Here is a 20465-nt window from a genome sequence, read left to right as displayed (position 1 = left end):
GCTTTTGAAAGAGATTAAATACTGTATACTCCAAGAGGATTACTAATGCAACTTCCCTGGAGGGTGTTTTCCCCTATAACAGCCTCCGGAAGAGCGTTCCAGTTTTCCACCACTCTCTGGGTGAAGAAGAACTTCCTTACGTTTGTAGGGGACAGATTCTGCACAAACGTAAGAAAGTTCTTCTTTACCCAGAGAGTGGTGGAAAACTGGAACACTCTTCCGGAGGCTGTTATAGGGGGGAAACACTCTCCAGGGATTCAAGACAAAGTTAGACAAGTTCCTGCTGAACCAGAACGTACCCAGGTAAGGCTAGACTCAGTTAGGGCACTGGTCTTTGACCAAGGGGCTGCCGCGGGAGCTGACTGCTGGGCATGATGGACCACTAGTCTGACCCAGCAGCGGCAACTTCTTATGTTCTTAAGCCTTGTGTGGAGTGAAACAGTACTGAGGTGGAGAAAGTTGTTTTCATTTTGGGATCCGTTGAGTGCATTTATGGAAATATTGCATGGACTTCATTATTTTTGTGCTTGTTTTTCCAGGTGTAATGATGAAGGGGGGAGGGGGGGTTTGTGTTACCCTACTCAAATATGAGGGTGCTAATCTTGCATTGAGCACTTGGTTTTTCCTTCTATTTCTTTGTTAGTACTACAAATGGACAAGAAAGGTAGAGACACCTTGAAAGGCATGAAAATCATAAGGCCTGGTTTAAAAAAATGAGACATGGTCTGGAGTTTGATAGTTGAAATGTAATAATAAAAATACAAGGTCATGCATTTGGGCAACAAAACCCAGCAGAGCACTGCAGTACAGAGAATGAAGATCTGAGTTACACAAGAAAAAGATCAGGGTATGATAACATCAAGTGATCATAATGTAGTCAAACAAGTTTATAATGCAGTGACAAAACATAGGCGGATGCTGGGTTGTTCGGGCAGATGAATAACCAGCATGAAAATGGGGATAGGGGACGATAATCCCATTGAATAAATCATTTTTACGATTTCATTTAGAATACTACGTACAATTTTGCTACCAATCTGGGCAGAGGACTTCACCATAAAGAATAAGAGGGAAACAGGAGATATAGATGTCCAAATACTTCCAAGGGCACAGAACAAGAGCCAACTCCAATGCAAAGGTAGGGAGAATGAGAGGGCACTCTCTAAAATTGAAAGGGGATAGATTCCACACAAACACAAGGAAGTTCTTCACTCAGAGAGTGGTAGAAAGCTGGAACGCTCTTCCAGAGGCTGTTATAGGGGAAATCACCCTCCAGGGATTCAAGACAAAGTTAGACAAGTTCCTGCTGAACCGGACCGTGCGCTGTTAGGGCTAGTCTCAGTTAGGGTGCTGGTCTTTGACCTAAGGGCCGCCACGTGAGTGGACTGCTGGGCACGAAGGAGCACTGGTCTGACCCAGCAGCGGCAATTCTTATATTCTTATATAAGCTCTAGACTGAAGGACCATGGGATGAGAGTTACAGAGGGAAATGGGTGTAATGTATGTACAGTGTTCCCCTGGTCATTCACGGTTGGCAGTATTTTCCGACCCTGAACCGCCGACAAGGAGAGGGCAGCGGGAGAGGCAGGAGAGAGCAGCAGGAACGCTGCGAGTGCAGGAAATCACTCGCGGTATGCTCTGATCGCCTCTTCCTGCACTAAGTTGGGCCTTATCCAATCAGGAGCTGCTTTGACACGCAGCTCCTGATTGGACAAGGCCTGACATAGTGCAGGAAGAAGCTGTCGGAGCATATGGCAAGTGATTTCCTGCACTCACAGCGCTCCGGCTGCTCTCCCGCTGCCCTCTTCAGTCTCCCCCATGAAAAACTGTATTCGCATATTTTCAAGATTCGCGGGGGTTCCTGGAACAGAATCCCCGTGAATATCGGGGAAGTACTGTATACAAAATTTAATGTCTTCATGAAAAGGGTAATGAACACAAGAATGTTATCAGAGGTACAAGGCAGCACTAGATAAGAATAGATTTTCAGAGGAAAGGGGAAGGAACATTAATTCTGAGCAAGAGGGGGGATGGGCAGACTGAATGAGCCTTATCATCTTTATCTGCTAGCATCCTCACATTCTATCATTTTTAGTTTTGGGTTTTTTTCCTAGGAAACAGTCTGATATGCCAAACTGTTCCTTCAGCTCTAGTTTCCTTCTCTTAAAATGTTAATGATTTGCTATAGTTTCCCTTCATAATAGAGGCAAAATGATTGAAAAAACCCAAAAACACGGCATATATTAACAAAGTTCATACCTCCGTATTCAGTGACCCTTGTAATCTGTGCCAATGTAGGTTCAGCGTTCCAAGAGACTCAGCAAACTCTGTCCTTTCATAGCGAATGCTTTCTATATCACAGACACTTTGCTGTAGTAATGACTGGTTGACAAACTCCACTATCCACTGTCTATGGATCATTTTTTTCTTGAGTTCCTGCAAAATATTCATAAAGAAGTATGCTCAGTCCTGCAAACCATTATTTCACTAGAATCAGAGATAACAATGAATACCGTGCGTACTGGCACAGGAATATGAATTCCAAGAAGGTCATTACAGCACCAGAGTTCAGGCCATTAAAAGATGCAGGTGAGAAACCTGACCACTTGGGATGCTAGATTTGAGGGCGGGCACAAAGAAGCCTTCTGAAGGGGGCAGTGCATCAATATTTATCAGTTTAAATCTTAGTGAGCAGCTAAAAAATTCAATCATGCTACGCCACTACTGCTCAAAGCCCACTGGCTCCCCGTCTCTCATAGAATTACACATAAAATATGACTTCTAGCCTTTAAACCCAAAATGACCAATGCCCCAGAATTTATAGACAGGCTTTTAATTCCCTATACGCCTACAAGATCCCTATGATCATATGCTGTCAATTTCCTCACTGTGTCATATAAACTCAGTAACTGCTCCCCAACTTTGGAGCTCTATACTTATTCATATTAGAGAGGAATCATCACAAGAACGCTTTAAATCAAAGTTAAAGACTTTCCTATTCAAAGATGCCTTTGATGTATAACTCTTAAAACTCCAGTTCTCATACAAACGGAACCCCTCCCCCCCTACTGTACTACTCCTAGACGTCTATCTATCCTGTCCACAGATGGAGTTCACCTCCTTACCCTTTTTATTTGTTAATTTTCATCTGTCCATGTCATTGAATAGGTACAACCCCTGATTTTAACTTATCTGCTCCGCTTAGAAATTTGATAAGCGGAATAACAAATTTGAAATAAACTTGGAAGCTTGGATGTCACCTTAGGGACCTTAGGCACCTTAGGGAGGACCATCCATCCTGTATACCACCTCCGCCCCAAGTGCCAACATTTGCACCATGCTTCCAAAACTATTAGGCTTCTGCAGTAATTCAGTAAACATGTTTATATTCTGTGGCATGAGTTAGAAAATTATGAGGAAATTCATGTGTATGGGCAATTGCGGTGGGAGAAAAGAGACCATAGTCATTGACATTAGAGAAGGAGAAAGGGGATAGACATGAGAAGAGAGGAAGAAAAGGATCAGAGATGGGAAAGAAAGAAGGCTTAGATTGCAGATGGAAAGGAGAAGGGAAGGAGGTGTGGAGATGGAGAAGAGAACAAGAGAATATGTGAGAAGAAGAGCATAAGAGAAAAGAGGACAGATCATGTTTGTGATGGTGGAGGAAGAGATGGGCAGTTCTAGAACCATGAAGGAAGACAGAGAGTGGGTATGGGGTATAGTATTAGTAAGGCCTATTTTTAATAGTAGCTCTCAAGCAACCAGAAACTACATTTATCCGGCATCTATCAATCCCCATGGGTGCAGGTTAACTGAGAGTCTACTGTATACATATAGTTTTGTGAGTACACTTACACTGAAAATTGTAACATAACATAGTAACATAGTAGATGACGGCAGATAAAGACCCAATGATCCATCCAGTCTGCCCAACTTGATTCAATTTAAATTTTTTTAATTTTTTCTTCTTAGCTATTTCTGGGCAAGAATCCAAAGCTCTACCTGGTACTGTGCTTGGGTTCCAACTGTCGAAATCTTCGTCAAAACCTACTCCAGCCCATCTACACCCTCCCAGCCATTGAAGCCCTCTCCAGCCCATCCTCCCCCAAACGGCCATATACAGACACAGACCGTGCAAGTCTGCCCAGTACTGGCCTTAGTTCAATATTTAATATTATTTTCTGATTCTAGATCCTTTGTGTTCATCCCACGCTTCTTTGAACTCAGTCACCGTTTTCCTCTCCACCACTTCTCTCGGGAGCACATTCTAGGCATCCACCACCCTCTCCGTAAAGTAGAATTTCCTGAGGTTAAACTGGCACTTGGATATCCTACATACCTCCAAACATCTAAATGCCCTTTGAAAATTGACCACAATGGCCCAACTGCAACATAAAATAGCTTTACTCTAAGCAGCATCTCTTAACCTTTCAATACAGACTGCAGCATGAAAAGGGACTGAAATTTTCTCTAACGGTGCTTTCTGGTGTCAAGACTGTACTTAGGCCATCATGAGAAAAAAAAAAAAAAAATTAATCTTGGCAGGCCACAGACTCAGTCACAACACTACCACTTTCTTTTATTCTACTGTGTAAATCTGAGCAGATTAATAGGAAGGTAAAATTTTGAAAGCCATTTACCCAAGCAAAAAGCCATTTACTAGCCTAAAGCTACTGTCTGGAAATTGCTCTCCATCAACGCAGATAAACATATGTTCAGTGTTCAACAGCTGCATCGTGAAGAGTTGGTCACAGGGACTAGTTCAGGTCAGGGGATGAAAATAATATCACAAATGATTGTTGCAAACTGTACAGACTAACAAGAGGAAGGCTGTCCTCTTTGTGGATGTGGCTGTTCACATTCCTTATTTGTTTATTTTTATGATAAACCATTTTTTAATTTCAAAAATAGAAAACAAAACCAATAAGTAGCAACAAGGAGAAGAAACACACAAAATAAGAACCAATATGCAATTTACACAGGCCCAACGTCAATCCTCCCCCATCCCACCCGTTCCCTGCCCCAATACCAAATACAAAGCAGAATTAACATCACCGTAGGCTTTGAGTCTTAAAGCCCGTTGAAAATGAACGAGACCCCTCCCCTAACTCCCCAGCATTAGAAGAAAACCAAGAAGAGAAAAAAAACCCAAACACTAAACATTCCTCTCTCCTTATTTTTTTAATTTTAATTCTAGTTCTGCTCCCTCGCTTACCTTATTCTCCTGCAGACGGCCTTTGAGCTGGGATGTGCTGCTCTCTGAACTTATCGGGACTTTGTCTTTCATTTGTTGGTCCACATGGTTTACCCAGACCATCAGATCGTCAACCGCCGTGAGAGATGACAGTTTATCCATTTGAAGCTGAAGAGAACAAGTCTTTATTTAATTATTAGAAAAGAGAACTTGCTCATCAGTGCATAATTTCGGAGGTGCTTGCCATAAATAGAAACATTTGTCCTGTTACTTTGACTAAATCCTTTTTTAAAAAAATAAAAAAAGAAAGTCCTTTAAGCTGCCCTCCTATTCTGTTTTATGCTTATAGTTTTCTAGTCCACCAAAGGACAACTCAAACTGGTTTATAGCAATTCACCACATAAGACACAATCAAATAAAAATATATCATAATACTGCACAACAATACCTCATAACAAAAAAATACATCATAATAAACATAATAAGATGGTTACTCAAAGCAATTTAAAAGGCCTGGAGAGTTTCCTGGCCACTTAAACTGGTATCATGGGGCTATCCGGGGCTATTCAGAGGCACTTAATCGGATACTGCCAGTGAACATTCCATGTAACCTCTATGCCAAAACTAGCTAGTTTGTAGACAGTCCCGGGCAAAGCATAAACTTAGTCAAGTAGCTGTAATTTTCAGCCTGCTAACAAACCACAAAAGTGGCTTTTAGCGCTGTCCGACACACTGAATGCTCTATGAGCATTGGAGCAGCGCACAGCATTCAGCCCACCGGCCGGCGCTAAAAACTGCTTTTGTTGTTTTGTAAAAGGGGGGAAGGGAGGGTGGTTAGGGGAGTATGTAACTGCCTGAACTGGTGTCAAGACAGGCTCACAATTTAACTGTGGTACCTGGGGCAATGGAGGGTTAGGCGACTTGCCCAGAGTCACAGGGAGCAGGCTGGGATTGAGCTCACAGCTTCAGGGTACGGAGGCAGCAGCTCTAACCACTAGGCCACTCTTCCCCTCAGATGGCCTGATAATCAAAGGCATTTATTTGAGAACGACAGCTAATGTCTGAATAAATGTTTTAGACAGAACTGGCCTTAGAAATTCAGTGGCAGGGTTGTCCAGGGTGGAGCGAGGAAGGAGCCAGAATATCCAGTTAGTGGCAATACTCAGTCTGCTCGGTACATAAGAACATAAGAATAGCCTGACTGGGTCAGACCAAAGGTCCATCAAGCACAGTAGCCCGTTTGGCCAGGTCCCTAGTACCTGGCCAAAACCCAAGGAGTAGAATATTCCATGCTACCGATCCAGGGCAGGCAGTGGCTTCCCCCATGTCTTTCTCAATAACAGACTATGGACTTTTCCTCCAGGAACTTGTCCAAACCTTCCTTAAAACCAGCTACACTATCCGCTCTTAGATAACTATTCAAAGTCAGGACAGCCAAAAGGCCGTCCTAACTTCATCTGGTTAGCTATTTGGATAGCAGTGCTAAGCACTGGCCAGTATCCAAATAAATCATCATTAAAAAGTGTTTTCCCGGGTATGTACCTAAATGTAAATAAAAAGATGTCATATGCAAATAATATTTTCATGTATGTCTGATAAAACATATATTTCGTGTTCACTTAATAAACACAAAAATTTAACACCTACCTCAAATGAGATATTAGCATGCTAGCACATGTTATTAAAAGAGTTCAACTATTTATTTATTTATTCAGTTTTCTATACCGTTCTCTCAAGAGAGCTCAGAACAGTTTACATTAATTTATTCAAGTACTCAAAGCATTTTTCCCTATCTGTCCTGGTGGGCTCACAACCTATCTAATGTACCTGGGGCAATGAGGGGATTATGTGACTTGCCCAGGGTCACAAGGAACAGTGTGGGTTTGAACCCACAACCTCAGGGTGCTGAGGCTGTAGCTTTAACCATTGCGCCACACAATGGCAAGCGGTGTATGCAACATAATGTACAAGGTATAGATGAGGGTGTCTCGGTTCCCAGTTTTCTCTTTCTCCCCCCTCCCTTGATCTCTGTCACCTCTCTTAGATCTGGTCTCCTATCCCCCTCCCATTTCCCCCCAATTATTCTAACCTGCCCTCCCCTCCATGTAGTGTTGCTCGTCTTGTTGACCATAGCCCTACCGCTGGACAGCAACAGCAGCCATGCTTAATACTGCATCAACATTCTCTGCTCCCATTCTCAAATACTCACGTCCCTCCTCACGTCCCTGGCATTCGTTATACTTTACACTGCCCCTCCAATCATTTATCTCCCCCCTATCGGCATACAAATTTACTCATCCTCCTTTAGATTTCAGTTTTTATCTCCCCACAAATAATTTTTAGTTGACCAGAGCTCTATCAGACTTCTACCTCCCATAAGCACAGATGTCTAAGGTTTAGGCTGTCCCCATTCCAAGCAACCAAAGTGTAACTGCAAGAAGCAGATAGTGGGGAAGCAGCTGGACAGGAAAGGCTGGAGCAGGGTGCTTTTCTCTACCCTTCACTATTGCCATTTGTTCTAGCCCCTCCCCTCCTGTTTTCCCAATGCTGCCCACCTGCCATGGAACAGGAAGGAGAGGCTGGAGCCGCAAACAGGGAATTTGGTCCAATATAGCTGGACATGGGTCTAGAAGCAAGGCAGATGGGGGGGAATCATACTGGAGCTACCAAGACTAGCTGATAAGTATTGCCCAACTTTTATAAGCTCAAAATGAGAGGGCACTGGAGACACACATGGGCCCATCAAAACAGAGTAAGTTTCCAGAGGCTTTTAAAATGAACCTGTATCACAGCCATAGGCTGTGGCAGTCTTCCCACACCACCAGTGGAAATGCTTGAAACAAACTACTTGATGGAAGCATTCAAACTTCCTGCACTTATCCGCTCTCTGCACAATAACCCCTACCTTCTCCTTCTCCCTCCCCCCCACCTTGGAAGAAACATAGCAAAAATCCTATGTTACTAAACTTCTATCCTTTCAGGCAGCCCACCTGAACTGAGAACTGGTGCCCATTCTTCTATCCTCTCCCTCGTACATGCACTTCAGATGCAACTTGGAAACCCATTTGTACAATATGGGGCTCATAATCGAAACACAAATATGTCTAAAAACCCGCCTACATCGGCACTTGGATGATCAAAAAGATATGTCGGTCAAGTGCCGATAATCGAAACAGGTTTTTAGACAAATCCAGAGACTTTTTAGGTCTCTGAATCCCGCTGTGCGCCCAGAGCTGAAAGTGGCATTTTTGAAGGAGTGGTTAGGGCGGGGTGTGGGCCGACCTAAGACTTAGTCGTACTGCAGGGATAATTGAAAGTTTTATGAGGCTGCCTGGATGGAACTTATACGTTGTGACTTAGGCGATCTAAAAACAGGTCTAAGTGCCCAGAAGGTATCCAAAGTGACCAGATAACCACTGCAGACAAAGTTCATACTCCAACACACTCCCCCAGTGATCACTGACCCCCCCCCCATAAAAACATACATACCTGCCTCCAGAACATTAGTACCTGACATAGGAAAGCCTAGTAGAGCTACACAGAGGTGGCTTAAGTAGTCTGGGGGTGGACTAGTGAACCATAGAGGAGGACCCAGGCCCATAAGCCACTAACCACTGCATTCATGGACAAAAATGTGATTCCTCCAAAATCCCCCCAAACCCTACTCTACTGCCATATAGGTGGCACCTGCAGCCATAAGGGCTATTGGGGTTGTAGACAGGTGGATATAGTAAGTTTTGGGGGGCTCACCATGACCTGCAAGGGAGTTGTGGTGAGATGTTTATATGGCACTCTTTTTGTGAAGTTCACAGCAGTGCCCTATAAAGTGCCCCACTACTCTGTTGCCATGTCTGGGTGACCAGTCCATCACTTTGATGGTCCCTCCCACGTCCAAAAGGTCTTGTTCTCGGCATTTGGGACTTGGACGATTTTTTGGACGAGAATGTAGTATAAAGATAGACGTATTAGTGGTCTGGACGATCAAATGGCTGGAAGTAGAAGTAGACGATTTTTGAAAAAAAAAACACATTTTTGGTCATATTTTTCAAGAATGGACTTTGAGCGCTGCCAACTTTGGGTGACTAGTGCCCTAGACCCAAAACGGACTTAGACGTTTGTTTTGATTATGTCCCTCCACGTTTCTGATTGAGCATTGACCTATGTATGCTCTCATCCTGCTGACCCTACTCTGTCCTCAAAGCATTATAATTGTTCTTCTTCTGTACTGTACTTTGCGCTGATTATGTTCAGCCTTTAGATAACTCTGTAAACCGCATCAAAGCTTCCAGGTGTATAGCGGTATACAAATAAAATTTTATGTTATGTTATGTGGAAGCCAGTGATGAGAAAAGGGTTCAGAGACCAGTTAAAATACATGAAGAAAGGGAGACAGCGTTGGATCGCATATGGGAATTCATATGTTCATCTAAACAAAATAGATGAATAAAAATGGGATAAAAATAGAGGATCTCTAATTAGAAAACAAAGGATGTAAATTAAAGAACTAAGGCTGGTATTGGACAGACCTAAACGATCTGTGTCCCATATATAGTGATTCGGTGTAGGATGGGCTGGGGTGGGCATCAATGGGAACTCCACTAATTTGGAACACGAGGAAGTTACTGGCCAGACTTTACGGTAGATATCCTGCAAACAACGGGATGGTTGGATAGGCTGGAGTGAGCTTGGATGGCAACTTCAGCATTTGGAACCTAGGACAATACCAGATTTTACAGTCTACGGCCCAGAAATATCAAAGAAGAGACAAGTTAATCTAATTATGTATTTTTTAATGGGTATAACTTATCGGCAGACTGGATGGACTGTTCAGGTCTTTATGTGCCGTCAGTTACTATGTTACAACTGAGCAGACCAAATTGGCCATTTTGGTCTTTATCTGCTATCAAAGTACTTTGTTACTATGGCGTCGCTTGTTGTAAGGTGCCAAGAGCAAAGCCTGAACACTGGCATGAACCTTAGAATGGGACAGTAGTGACTTTTCCATGGCCATTTGATCAGTTCTGATAGTACAGCAAAGTGCCACAGTACTTGGGTTGGAAAAACATATCTAGCTGATAGTATAAAATTAACAACCGCAGAGGGTGTGGATGACATGAGGCGGGATTTGGCGAAGCTTGAAGAATTGTCAGACAATTGGCAACTAAGATTTAATGCTAGAAAATACTGCGTCATGCACTTGAGCTGCAAAAATCCAGGAGAATGGTATAGTATAGGACAGTGGTTCCCAACCCTGTCCTGGAGAACCACCAGGCCAGTCGGGTTTTCAGGATAATAATAATAATAATAATAATAATAACAGCTTATATACCGCAATACCGAGAAGTTCTATGCGGTTTACAAAGATTAAGCAAAGGTACAAATTGATTGACTTTAAGAGGGATAGCCCTAATGAATATGCATGAGAGAGATCTGCATATAATGGAGGTGCCAGGCATGCAAATATGCTTCATGCATATTCATTACGGCTATCCTGAAAACCCGACTGGACTGGTGGTCCTCCAGGACAGGGTTGGGAACCACTGGTATAGGAGGTGAGGATCTTCTGTGCACAGAAGAAGAGTGGGACTTGGTGGCAAAACAGGTAGAAAAGGTGACAGTTAAAGTGAGGAAGATGCCTTGGTGCATAAGGAAAGGGATGGCCAGTAAGAAAAGGGAGGTGATAATGCTGTTGTATAAGTTTCAGATGAGGCCCCATTTGGAATACTGTGTGCAATTTTGAAGACCGCACTTTCAAAAAAATATAAAGAGGATGGAGTCGTAACAGAGGGCTGCTACAAAATTGGTTCGTGGCCTTTGTCATAAATCATATGGGGGTCAGACTTAGAGAACTTATTATGTATACTCTGGAAGAAAGAAGGGTGAGAGGGGATATGATAGAGATCTTTAAATATCTCTGTGGCATTAATATACAGGAGGACAATCTTTTTCAAATGAAGGAAAACTCCGGAAGGAGAGGACATAGGATGAAGTTAAGAAGTAACAGGCTCAGGAGTAATGTAAGAAACTACTTCTTTACAGAAAGGATGGTAGATGTGTGGAATAGTCTCCTGGAGGTGTTTCAGAGAGGAGGGGGTTTATGGCAGGAGCAACTGGGCATCCCTCTTGTCAGTGATCTTCGGAGAGGGGGGGTGTCCAGCAGAAGGGACTGGGCATCCTTCCTGCCGGCGGATGTATCGGGGTAGTAGCAGCAGGAGGAATTTGCTGTACATGATTGTTTCTGTGTTTTCTTTATTGTTTTGTATTGTGTCCTGTGTGGCCCTTTCTGCTTTCAATAAACATATGTTATTTAAAAAAAAAAAGAAAAACCCACTCCTCCTGCTGCGGACATTTGCAGTTGGAGGGGCTTTGGGGGTTCTGGCATGAGGCAATGGGCATCCCTCCTTCTGGTCATCGTCGTGGGGGGGGGGACGGACGGGTTCCCTGCTGAGGCCGCTAAACTGATCGTGGCAGGGAGATTCCCTTGCCGCGATCAGATCAGCGGTCACATTTATTTGAAATGTAGACCAGCATTTCAGGCACATATCATGGCCCTAGAGCTCACCTAAGGCCACTATTGGGCGAAACCATGCTCACGTCTAGCCTTGAGCGAGCTTAGGTGGCTCTACGCTTGCAAAGATGGCTACATTGTAAGCAGCCTACCTTAGGGCTTTTTTTAAAAACGTGTGTCCGGATTGGCTGGTTAGACAGAGGTAGGATGCCTACCGCCACCTACAATTGGAGGATTATGTTTAAAAACTCCCTCTATGTCTACTACAATTCTCATTTGCAAACCTGGAACATCCACCGGTACAGAAAATCTATAAAAGTAGTCTGTCTCTTTTCACTTGATAAAGAATTTCATCATACATACTTGCTCAACAGGGAAACAGCTTATAAAGTGAAAAAAACAAAACTCCCTGTAGGGAAAAAAACTATCTTCATTAGGACTTTTCTCCTATGATAAAGTCTCAGTCAAAATCGTCCCTCTACTGGGCCCGAACTGAATCTTACTTCGTGTAGTTTGTCGTGGACTGGTGGAATCTGGGTAATCAAATCTGTCCATTTCTGCTCAAACTGTTCTAAACTGGACCGCAGCATGGCTGTATCAGCCTCCTTTAAGCGCAGAAGTTGATTCCCAGTGCTGATCACAGAAGTCTTGAAGGGTGATTTTTCATCTACTTCCCTTGAAAATTCCTTTGAACAAACAAGTTAAAAATAAAATAAACCTTCTGGAAAGAGTGAAATTGAGAAACATCCGAGAGAATAGCAAGAGGGAAGAAGATAAACAAAGTATCAGAAGGAAAAGACAATGCATAGCTAAACGAGAACCTTAAAAAAGCAGCGGCACATGCAGTTAATTCCTGCATAGTATGATACGTACCAGGCTATCAAGACTGCTTCCTAAGTGCAAAAATATATGCCCATAAATCCACGTTTTTTTCCATATACCAAACTTAAACACATTGAATTGATATTTAGCAAGGGAAATCAGTTGCTGAGAGTTTTCAGAGGCATCCTGTGAAACTCATGCTTATAAGTATATTTGTTTTATGCATTTTCTCTAACATGAACGGAGCTGCACCTACTGTACATATTCTAAGTGAGATGCCAAATGGAGGCAAAGAACCAAGGCTGCAGCAACGCCCTTATTATATAACCTGGTGCCTTAACGTTTGGAATGACAAATAACCTCAAACTCTCATTCATGGGGGTGGAGCATGGGCAGGGCAGGACATGACATACAATTTAGAGAATGCTATCAGTTCTGCACGTTGCATGGCTCACTTATGCACACCAACTATTTATTTGTTGTAAGTGGAAGCACCGAACTTTCAGTATGCCAGCAAGGCTTTGCACTACACGATGTTTCAAAATACTTTGCAAATGTTTAGACTTTTAGGGGTCCTTTTACTAAGGTACGCTAACTGATTTAGCGCGCACTAAACGCTAACGCGTCTGTAGACTATAATGGGCGCGTTAGCGTTTAGTGTGCGCTAAACCGGCTACCGTACCTTAGTAAAAGGACTAGTTGGCATGACCTTTGAAAATACATTAGTATAATGCAGGGGTAGGCAATTCCGGTCCTCCAGAGCCGGAGCCAGGTCAGGTTTTCAGGATATCCACAATAAATATGCATGAGATAGATTTGCACCTCAAGGAGGCAGTGCATGCAAATCCTTCTCATACATATTCACAGTGGAGACCCTGAAAACCTGACCTGGCTCCGGCTCTCGAGGACCGGAATTGCCTACCCCTGGTATAATGGGAGGTTTTCGTAATTAATTCATAATTTGTGTTTAAAATGTTCTCCTTCAGCCTTGACATGAAGTCAATGCCACTGAGCTGTTGGCTCAGTAAATTCTGGGGTCTCATTAGCTAAGAGTGCAACTGTATTGCAAGCTCGATGTGCTAGAGCTCCATCCTGCTGAAAAATAAAGTACTCAGAAATGTCTTGAATTTCAGACAGGAGTTTCAGCTGCAGTAGGACATTTTGGGGTTATTTGTCAGAGAAAGGGCGGGACCGCCGGAAGAAGAAGCAGCGCAGACGCAGGGCTCACAGACGGTCCGGGACCGCCAAGAGGAAGCAGCAGGACAACGGTAGGAGCTTCTACATGATGGGGGAGGTCGGGAGGCTGTGGAGGTGCAAGCGGTCCTTTGGGGTGGGGGGGTGGGTGCGAGTGCGTGCGAGCGGTCCTTCGGGGTGGGGGTGCGAGCGGTCCGGCGGGGGGGGGGGGGGGGGGGGGTGAATCGGACGTCGGGGGGGGGGGGGAACTATGTAAAAAAAAAAGTTGTAAAACGCGCTCACGCGTATAACGCGCAAGGTTATGCACGGTTTGTAAAAATCGTGTATAACGCACGAGTTATATGCATGAAAATACGGTAAATGCCATTGTAAAATTTGGCGCTAAGCACATTCTCTTGAGGTGCCTTGTAGTGGGCTGTCAGTGGGGATGTTCCTATCAAGTCTATGGAGTTCTTTTCTAATATGCGATTTTATTGAAAATTGTAAACCGCTTAGATTGCACTGTAAGATTGCGGTTTATCAAACTGAATAAATCTGAAATCTGTAATCCACACCTTGGCACCAAGTTATAGAATTGCCCTCCATAATAATAAAATCAAAAGTTTCACCTTACAATTAGAAATGTGGAGATGCACCTAATGAATATCCTGCCCTGGGTGAGGGAATGCCCTGCCCAAGTTTTAAGATCTGGAATTTAATCTTTATGTTCATTAACTAATAAGGAATGCATCTTATTGTCATTACATAGAAACTGTCGATGTTGCTCTTGATAGTATCCAGATCCTGGGAGGTGCTGAGGGACTCCTGCTTCCAATAATTCAGTCTCTGGTAAGCAGACTCTAGCCACATGCTCAATTCACTCGATTCCTTGTTGTACCTGTGCAAACGAGGAAAATAGGAGAGACCATAAGAATAGCCTTATTGGGTCAGACCAATGGTCCATCAAGCCCAGTAGCCCGTTCTCATGGTGGCCAATCCAGGTCACTAGTACCTGGCCAAAACCCAAGGAGTAGCAATATTCCATGCTACCAATACAGGGCAAGCAGTGGCGTCCCCCATGTCTTTCTCAATAACAGACTATGGACTTTTCCTCCAGGAACTTGTCCAAACCTTTCTTAAAACCAGCTACGCTATCCATGCTTTGAAAGTACAATTCATCTGCATTTTGATTTTTCCTTCCCAATATGGTTTTCTTCCCAGAATTTCATTGTCACCTGTAACTAACCCTCTACAACTGAAAATATAATTGTGGTTGAGGAGTTATGGGAAGAAGTGAGCGGAAAATGGAATGACAAGTCAAATAAAGTTCACATATGTATATCAACCAAAGAACCGCATTTTACCTCATAATTACTATTTTTTTTTTTTTTAAAGCAGCATATAAAAGCCAGGCTAATATTTAGCAGTACTTACCTATGTAGGAGCATCTCCTACCTGGATATATTCTGCCCATTGCAGCTATGCCTGGACTTTCAACAGCATTATCCAGAAAATGTTACTGAAAATAACCTCTGACCGACTTAGCACTATCCGGGTAGAGCTGAGGCAGATTTGGTGATACAGCCAAATCGGAGCTGGAAGTTATTTGAGCTATCATCAATATTCAGTGCTAGCACATGGGTAACTATGCGGGTGCGATAAGAAAGCACCGAAGTTACACAGAAACATAGAAACGTGAAGGCAGATTAAGGCCAAGTGGCCCATCCAGTCTGCCCATCCACAGCATCCAATATCTCTTCCTCTCCCTAAGAGATCCCACGTGCCTGTTGTACTTAAGCACTTTTTATTCACCCCAAGATTTTCTACCAGAGAGTACCCAGCTGGATAGCACCATTGACATCAGCCGCACCAGCGACACTCCTTTCCAAGGGAGCTTAAGAACCGGTCACCATACGGGTTTTTTGCCAGCATATGGAAAATAGTGGTTTTTAGATGTTTCATTGCAACACGATATATTCTACAATACAGAAATTCAGACTGTCTTAAGGCTCCTGAGATAAGCTTTATAGGCCAAAACACGTGTCGAGCCAATATATCAATAAAAGCAGAGATTTAAAATCAGAAGCACCTCGGTGGTTTTGGATATCTCCGCTGTTCTTTTGCTTGTATTTAAGTACTTAACAGAACCATATGTGTCCTGTTTAGTCCCGTATTTGCAGTGTAGACAGGATGGAGAAACAGTTGTTGATTCCAGGATTTTACTGCTCACACATACCAGATCAGATGCTTGAGTAGTGCTTCCAGTCTGTGCAATTCATGGTGGACACCTCTTGTCAAGGACATCCACTGTTCTTCCAGTGTGGAGATCTGACTCTCTAACTCTGGACAACTCACAGAAGTCACCAGTTTCTTCCCTTCTCTCAGTGTTTCATAAAGTTTGGCATGCCTTGCATCGATATTACTTTTGATTTGCTAGTTAAAATAAAAAAAAATAAAAGTAAGTTACATCCAGTGGATGAACAATGAAGGCACTTCTATTAACATACTTATAACTTTTCAATCATTTTTTCTTATTTGTATTTATACTTCTTATGTCTATTTGGTCTAAATTAAACTAAACTAAAACTTAAGTTTATAGACCGGGTCATCTTCATGGAAAATGGAGCTCGACTAGGTTAACAATCATGAACAAATAATAACAATAATAATGTTAAAGATTAAATAAACCAAGCAGAAGAAAATAAACTGAGAGACAGAGAAAAAACAATAAAGAAAGTTAAGAGAAGCGAGATGTTAGATACTTAGGCCCGGATTCTGTATAGGCGCCAGGCCCAATCAGGCCTTAGGCTTAGTGGGGATGGGCGGACCCGCTATGCCTAAGGCCTGATTGGTCCAGGCTTCTAGAGCCTGGGCCAATCAGACCTTAGGCATCGCGGGATGGGCCGGGAAGGAGCGGGCCTGCCGGCTGGACGGGCAAGAGGACAGCAATTACAGGTTAGTTTGGTGGGGGGAGGTTTGGGGGCTGTTAGCGTGGAGGGGGGGTGTCTTCCGTCAGGAGGGATTGGGCACCCTCCTGCCGGTGATTGGTAGTGTCGGGATGGGGGGGGCATCTTCCGGCAGGAGGGTTTGGGCACCCTCCTGCCGGCGATGGTAGTGTCGGGGGGAGTGGGGGCATCTTCCGGCAGGAGAGGTTGGGCACTTCCTGCAGGCAATCGGACAGGCGGCCGCTATACTTATAGCGGCAGAGAGATCCCTTGCCGCGATAAGTATAGCGGCCGCGTCTACTTACAATGTAGACCTGCATTTTGCGGGTCTACATTGTAAGCATCTCTTCATCTACTAGAAAGTCGCGTAGGGCCGCCTAGGTTCGCCTAAGGCCCTTAGGCGTCTTGCGGGCCTCCCTAGGATCCCAGAGGCGCCTTCAATATAGGCGGCCAGCCTGGGGAGCATTTTTTTAAAAAACAGTTCCAATGTGTATCCTTAAGCAGCCAATGTATTGGGTGGGAAAGGGAGGGATAAGGAGAATATTTAAAAGAATAATTAAAGGAGATACATTAGGGTTAAATATGTGTGTCATGAAGAAAATTTTTTGGATATTAGAAGTAAAAGAGGAGAGGAAGAATAAGATAATGAAAAGTATTAAAATGTATAATGTCTTTTAAAATATATTCTCTTAATGTCAATGGCCTGAATCATGTAATTAAAAGGAAAAAAATATTAACATTTTTAAAAAAGCAAAATGCAGATATTTATTGTCTGCAAGAGACCCATCTTAATATAAAGGAATCACAGAAATTATCAGGTGGATGGATAAAGGAATGTTTTTTTGCTCCAGCAGTGGGTAAAAAAGCAGGGGTTGCAATTCTTATAAATAAAAAATGTATGGCCAATATAAAGGTAAAAAGTTCAGATCCACATGGAAGATGGATACATATCGATATAGGTATGGGAAATGATACCCTGACGTTATTTAATATATATGCCCCTAATTCGAATCAATCAGAATTTTTCAAAAAGCTACAAAATATGTTATTACCACTGGCTGCCTCTAATTTAGTGGTGGCGGGAGATTTTAATGCTGTAATGGATCCACTATTGGATAAAAAACCAGGTAAAAATATTAAATCTTTAGGTCTAGATAATTTAGTTAGATCATGCGACTTGAAGGATATATGGCGTATTCTTCATTTTAATGATCAGGAATATTCATTTTGTTCACAGGTTCATAAATCATTTTCAAGAATAGATTATATTTTTGTTTCAACAAATAAAGTGCAACAGGTGATTAAAGCCTCCATTGATCCTATTATTATTTCGGATCATGCGGGAATATGGATAGAATTACAATTAGATCAATTAGAAAATAATAGACCTCTTTGGAGATTTGATAATGCATTGCTTGTGGATGACAAATTTTTGGAAAATTTTAAAACACAAATTAATGAATTTTTTCAAATAAATTTAGTGGAAGATACATCTATAGAGAATATATGGGATGCATTTAAAGCAACTATGAGGGGAAATATTATATCATATTCAGCTTTTATTAGGAAACAAATTAAAAAACAATATATAGAATTAGAAAAAGAAATAAAAATATTAGAAGCTAAATTGATAAGTAAATGGGAATATGAAGTTTTGCAAGCTCTATTGAAAGTAAAAGGTAAATATAATGAATTAACTTCAAAAATGATAAGAAGGGATTTGTTTTCTAAGCAAACAATGTATTATGGAAATTCCAATAAAGCGGGAAAATTATTGGCAAATTATCTTAAGGCAAAAAAAAGGAGAACTAATATTAATGGAATAAAAGATGATAATGGTATAATAACAAATCAAACAAATATAATATTAAAACAATTTTTAAATTTTTATAAGGATCTATATTCTTCCGAACCTTATTTGGAGAAACAAAAAGATGGGAAAAAATTTTTAGATTTAATTAATGGACCTAAAATTCCTTATCATATAAAACGAAGTTTAGAAGAACCTATATCATTAAAAGAATTAGAAACAGCATTGAGATCTCTTAGAGTTGGATCCGCTCCAGGTGGTGATGGTTACACAGTAGAATTTTATAAAACATTTCAAAATATCCTCTCCCCACATTTATTAAAATTATATCAGACACAACTTATAAAAGGTAATATAAAAGGTACTATGGCTGAATCAATAATAATTGTTTTGCCTAAGCCAAATAAAGATCCTACTTTGGTTTCGAACTACAGGCCTATATCTTTGATAAATGTTGATAATAAACTATTAGCGAAAATTTTGGCTTTGAGATTAGCCAAAGCTCTCCCACATATTATAGATATGCATCAAACGGGTTTCGTTGCTAAAAGACATTCCTCCAATAACTCTAGACTATTATTTCACATGCTAAACTTGTCAAAAAAAATGGATGAACCGGCTTTTACAGTTTCATTAGATGCTGAGAAAGCATTTGATAGGGTAGAATGGAATTTTATATATCAGGCTTTAGAATGGTTTGGTATAGGTTCTGGATTTATACAAATGGTAAAAACTTTGTATAGCTTCCCGATTGCAAGATTAAATATTAATAATATGATATCTGATGGTTTTCAATTGCAGAGGGGAGTTAGACAAGGCTGTCCTTTATCTCCTTTGTTATTTGATGTTGTATTAGAACCCTTATTATTAGCAATACAGCAAACGAGGGAGATACAAGGTATTCCATATTCAGATATGGAATATAAAATTTCGGCTTATGCTGATGATATTTTGCTTTATTTGAGAAATCCAGAGTCTACCTTATCTTCTTTATTGGAATTAATTGATAAGTTTGGCAAATTTTCAGGTTATAAAATTAATTGGAATAAATCTGAAATTATACCTCTGAATGTTCACTGTGTAAAAGGATTATTTGATACTTTTCCATTCATATGGAAAGAAGAAGGATTTAAATATCTAGGCATTCAAGTTAAAAAAACAATTGAAGATACTGTAAAAGAAAATGAAAAATATGTATTAAAAAAAGTTACGGAGTTATGTGAGCAATGGAACCCATTACATATTTCTTGGTGGGGAAGAGTTCAAACTATTAAAATGATGATGTTGCCTGTAGTTTGCTACCAAATGAGTATGATACCTATTTATTTTCAGGGGTCCTTTTATAAAAAGCTTAATAGAATTTTAACAAAATTTCTTTGGCTTGGTAAAACACCTAGAATAGCTTTAGTAACCTTACAAAAATCAATTAAGGAGGGAGGGGTAAATTTTCCAAATTTCTATAGGTACCATCAAGCCTATATTCTACGTCAGGGTATGTATTGGATCCTCCCAGAACTTATAGATAATGCACCAGATTGGTTATATTTGGAATGGCGCCTTATGTTTCCCCTAAATTTAGTTCATCTACCAAGTATTAATATACCTAAAAGATACAAAGAAAATAAAATAATAATGGATACTTGGAAAACATTGAGATTTATTGATAAATTAACACCCATCCCAATATACAAATCAACTAATCAATCCATATGGATAAACTCCAAGATCAAAATTGGCGGAGCTCAAATCCTTTGGAAGAACTGGATTAATGCAGGCATTAGAACTCTAGATGATATTATCTCAGAAGGTAAACTGCTGGATTTTCCACAATTGCAACATAGATTTGGTCTCAATAAAACACAAAGTTTTAAATTGTTGCAAATGAAGCAGGCCATTCAGGTTGGGTTCCCTGAATGGAAATCATTAAACAATCAATATAGTTTAAAGTTCTTATGCTTTAAAGCAGACTTCCTAGGACATCAAGCCGCATTGTGGTATAAATTAATATCTGGA

At 41.4% G+C, this 20465-nt stretch overlaps 1 protein-coding gene across 7 annotated transcripts in view; it reads right to left on the bottom strand.

Moving 5' to 3' along the window:
• SYNE2 (spectrin repeat containing nuclear envelope protein 2) overlaps positions 1-20465 on the bottom strand; it is a 654322-nt gene that overhangs the window by 214979 nt on the left and 418878 nt on the right. For all 7 annotated transcript variants that reach the window (XM_033952730.1, XM_033952735.1, XM_033952736.1 and 4 more), the window contains 5 exons: positions 15934-16130; positions 14463-14595; positions 12206-12388; positions 5216-5362; positions 2260-2436 (listed from right to left, as the gene is read on the bottom strand). In XM_033952730.1, the coding sequence (XP_033808621.1) occupies positions 2260-2436; positions 5216-5362; positions 12206-12388; positions 14463-14595; positions 15934-16130 (837 nt within the window). The remainder of the gene's footprint in view (positions 1-2259; positions 2437-5215; positions 5363-12205; positions 12389-14462; positions 14596-15933; positions 16131-20465) is intronic.

The sequence above is a fragment of the Geotrypetes seraphini genome, chromosome 7 (assembly GCF_902459505.1).
Source record: "Geotrypetes seraphini chromosome 7, aGeoSer1.1, whole genome shotgun sequence".
Classification (NCBI taxonomy): Eukaryota; Metazoa; Chordata; class Amphibia; order Gymnophiona; family Dermophiidae; genus Geotrypetes; species Geotrypetes seraphini.
The sequence above is the reverse complement of the archived record's forward strand: the minus strand, read 5'-3'. Positions and strand labels throughout refer to the sequence as shown.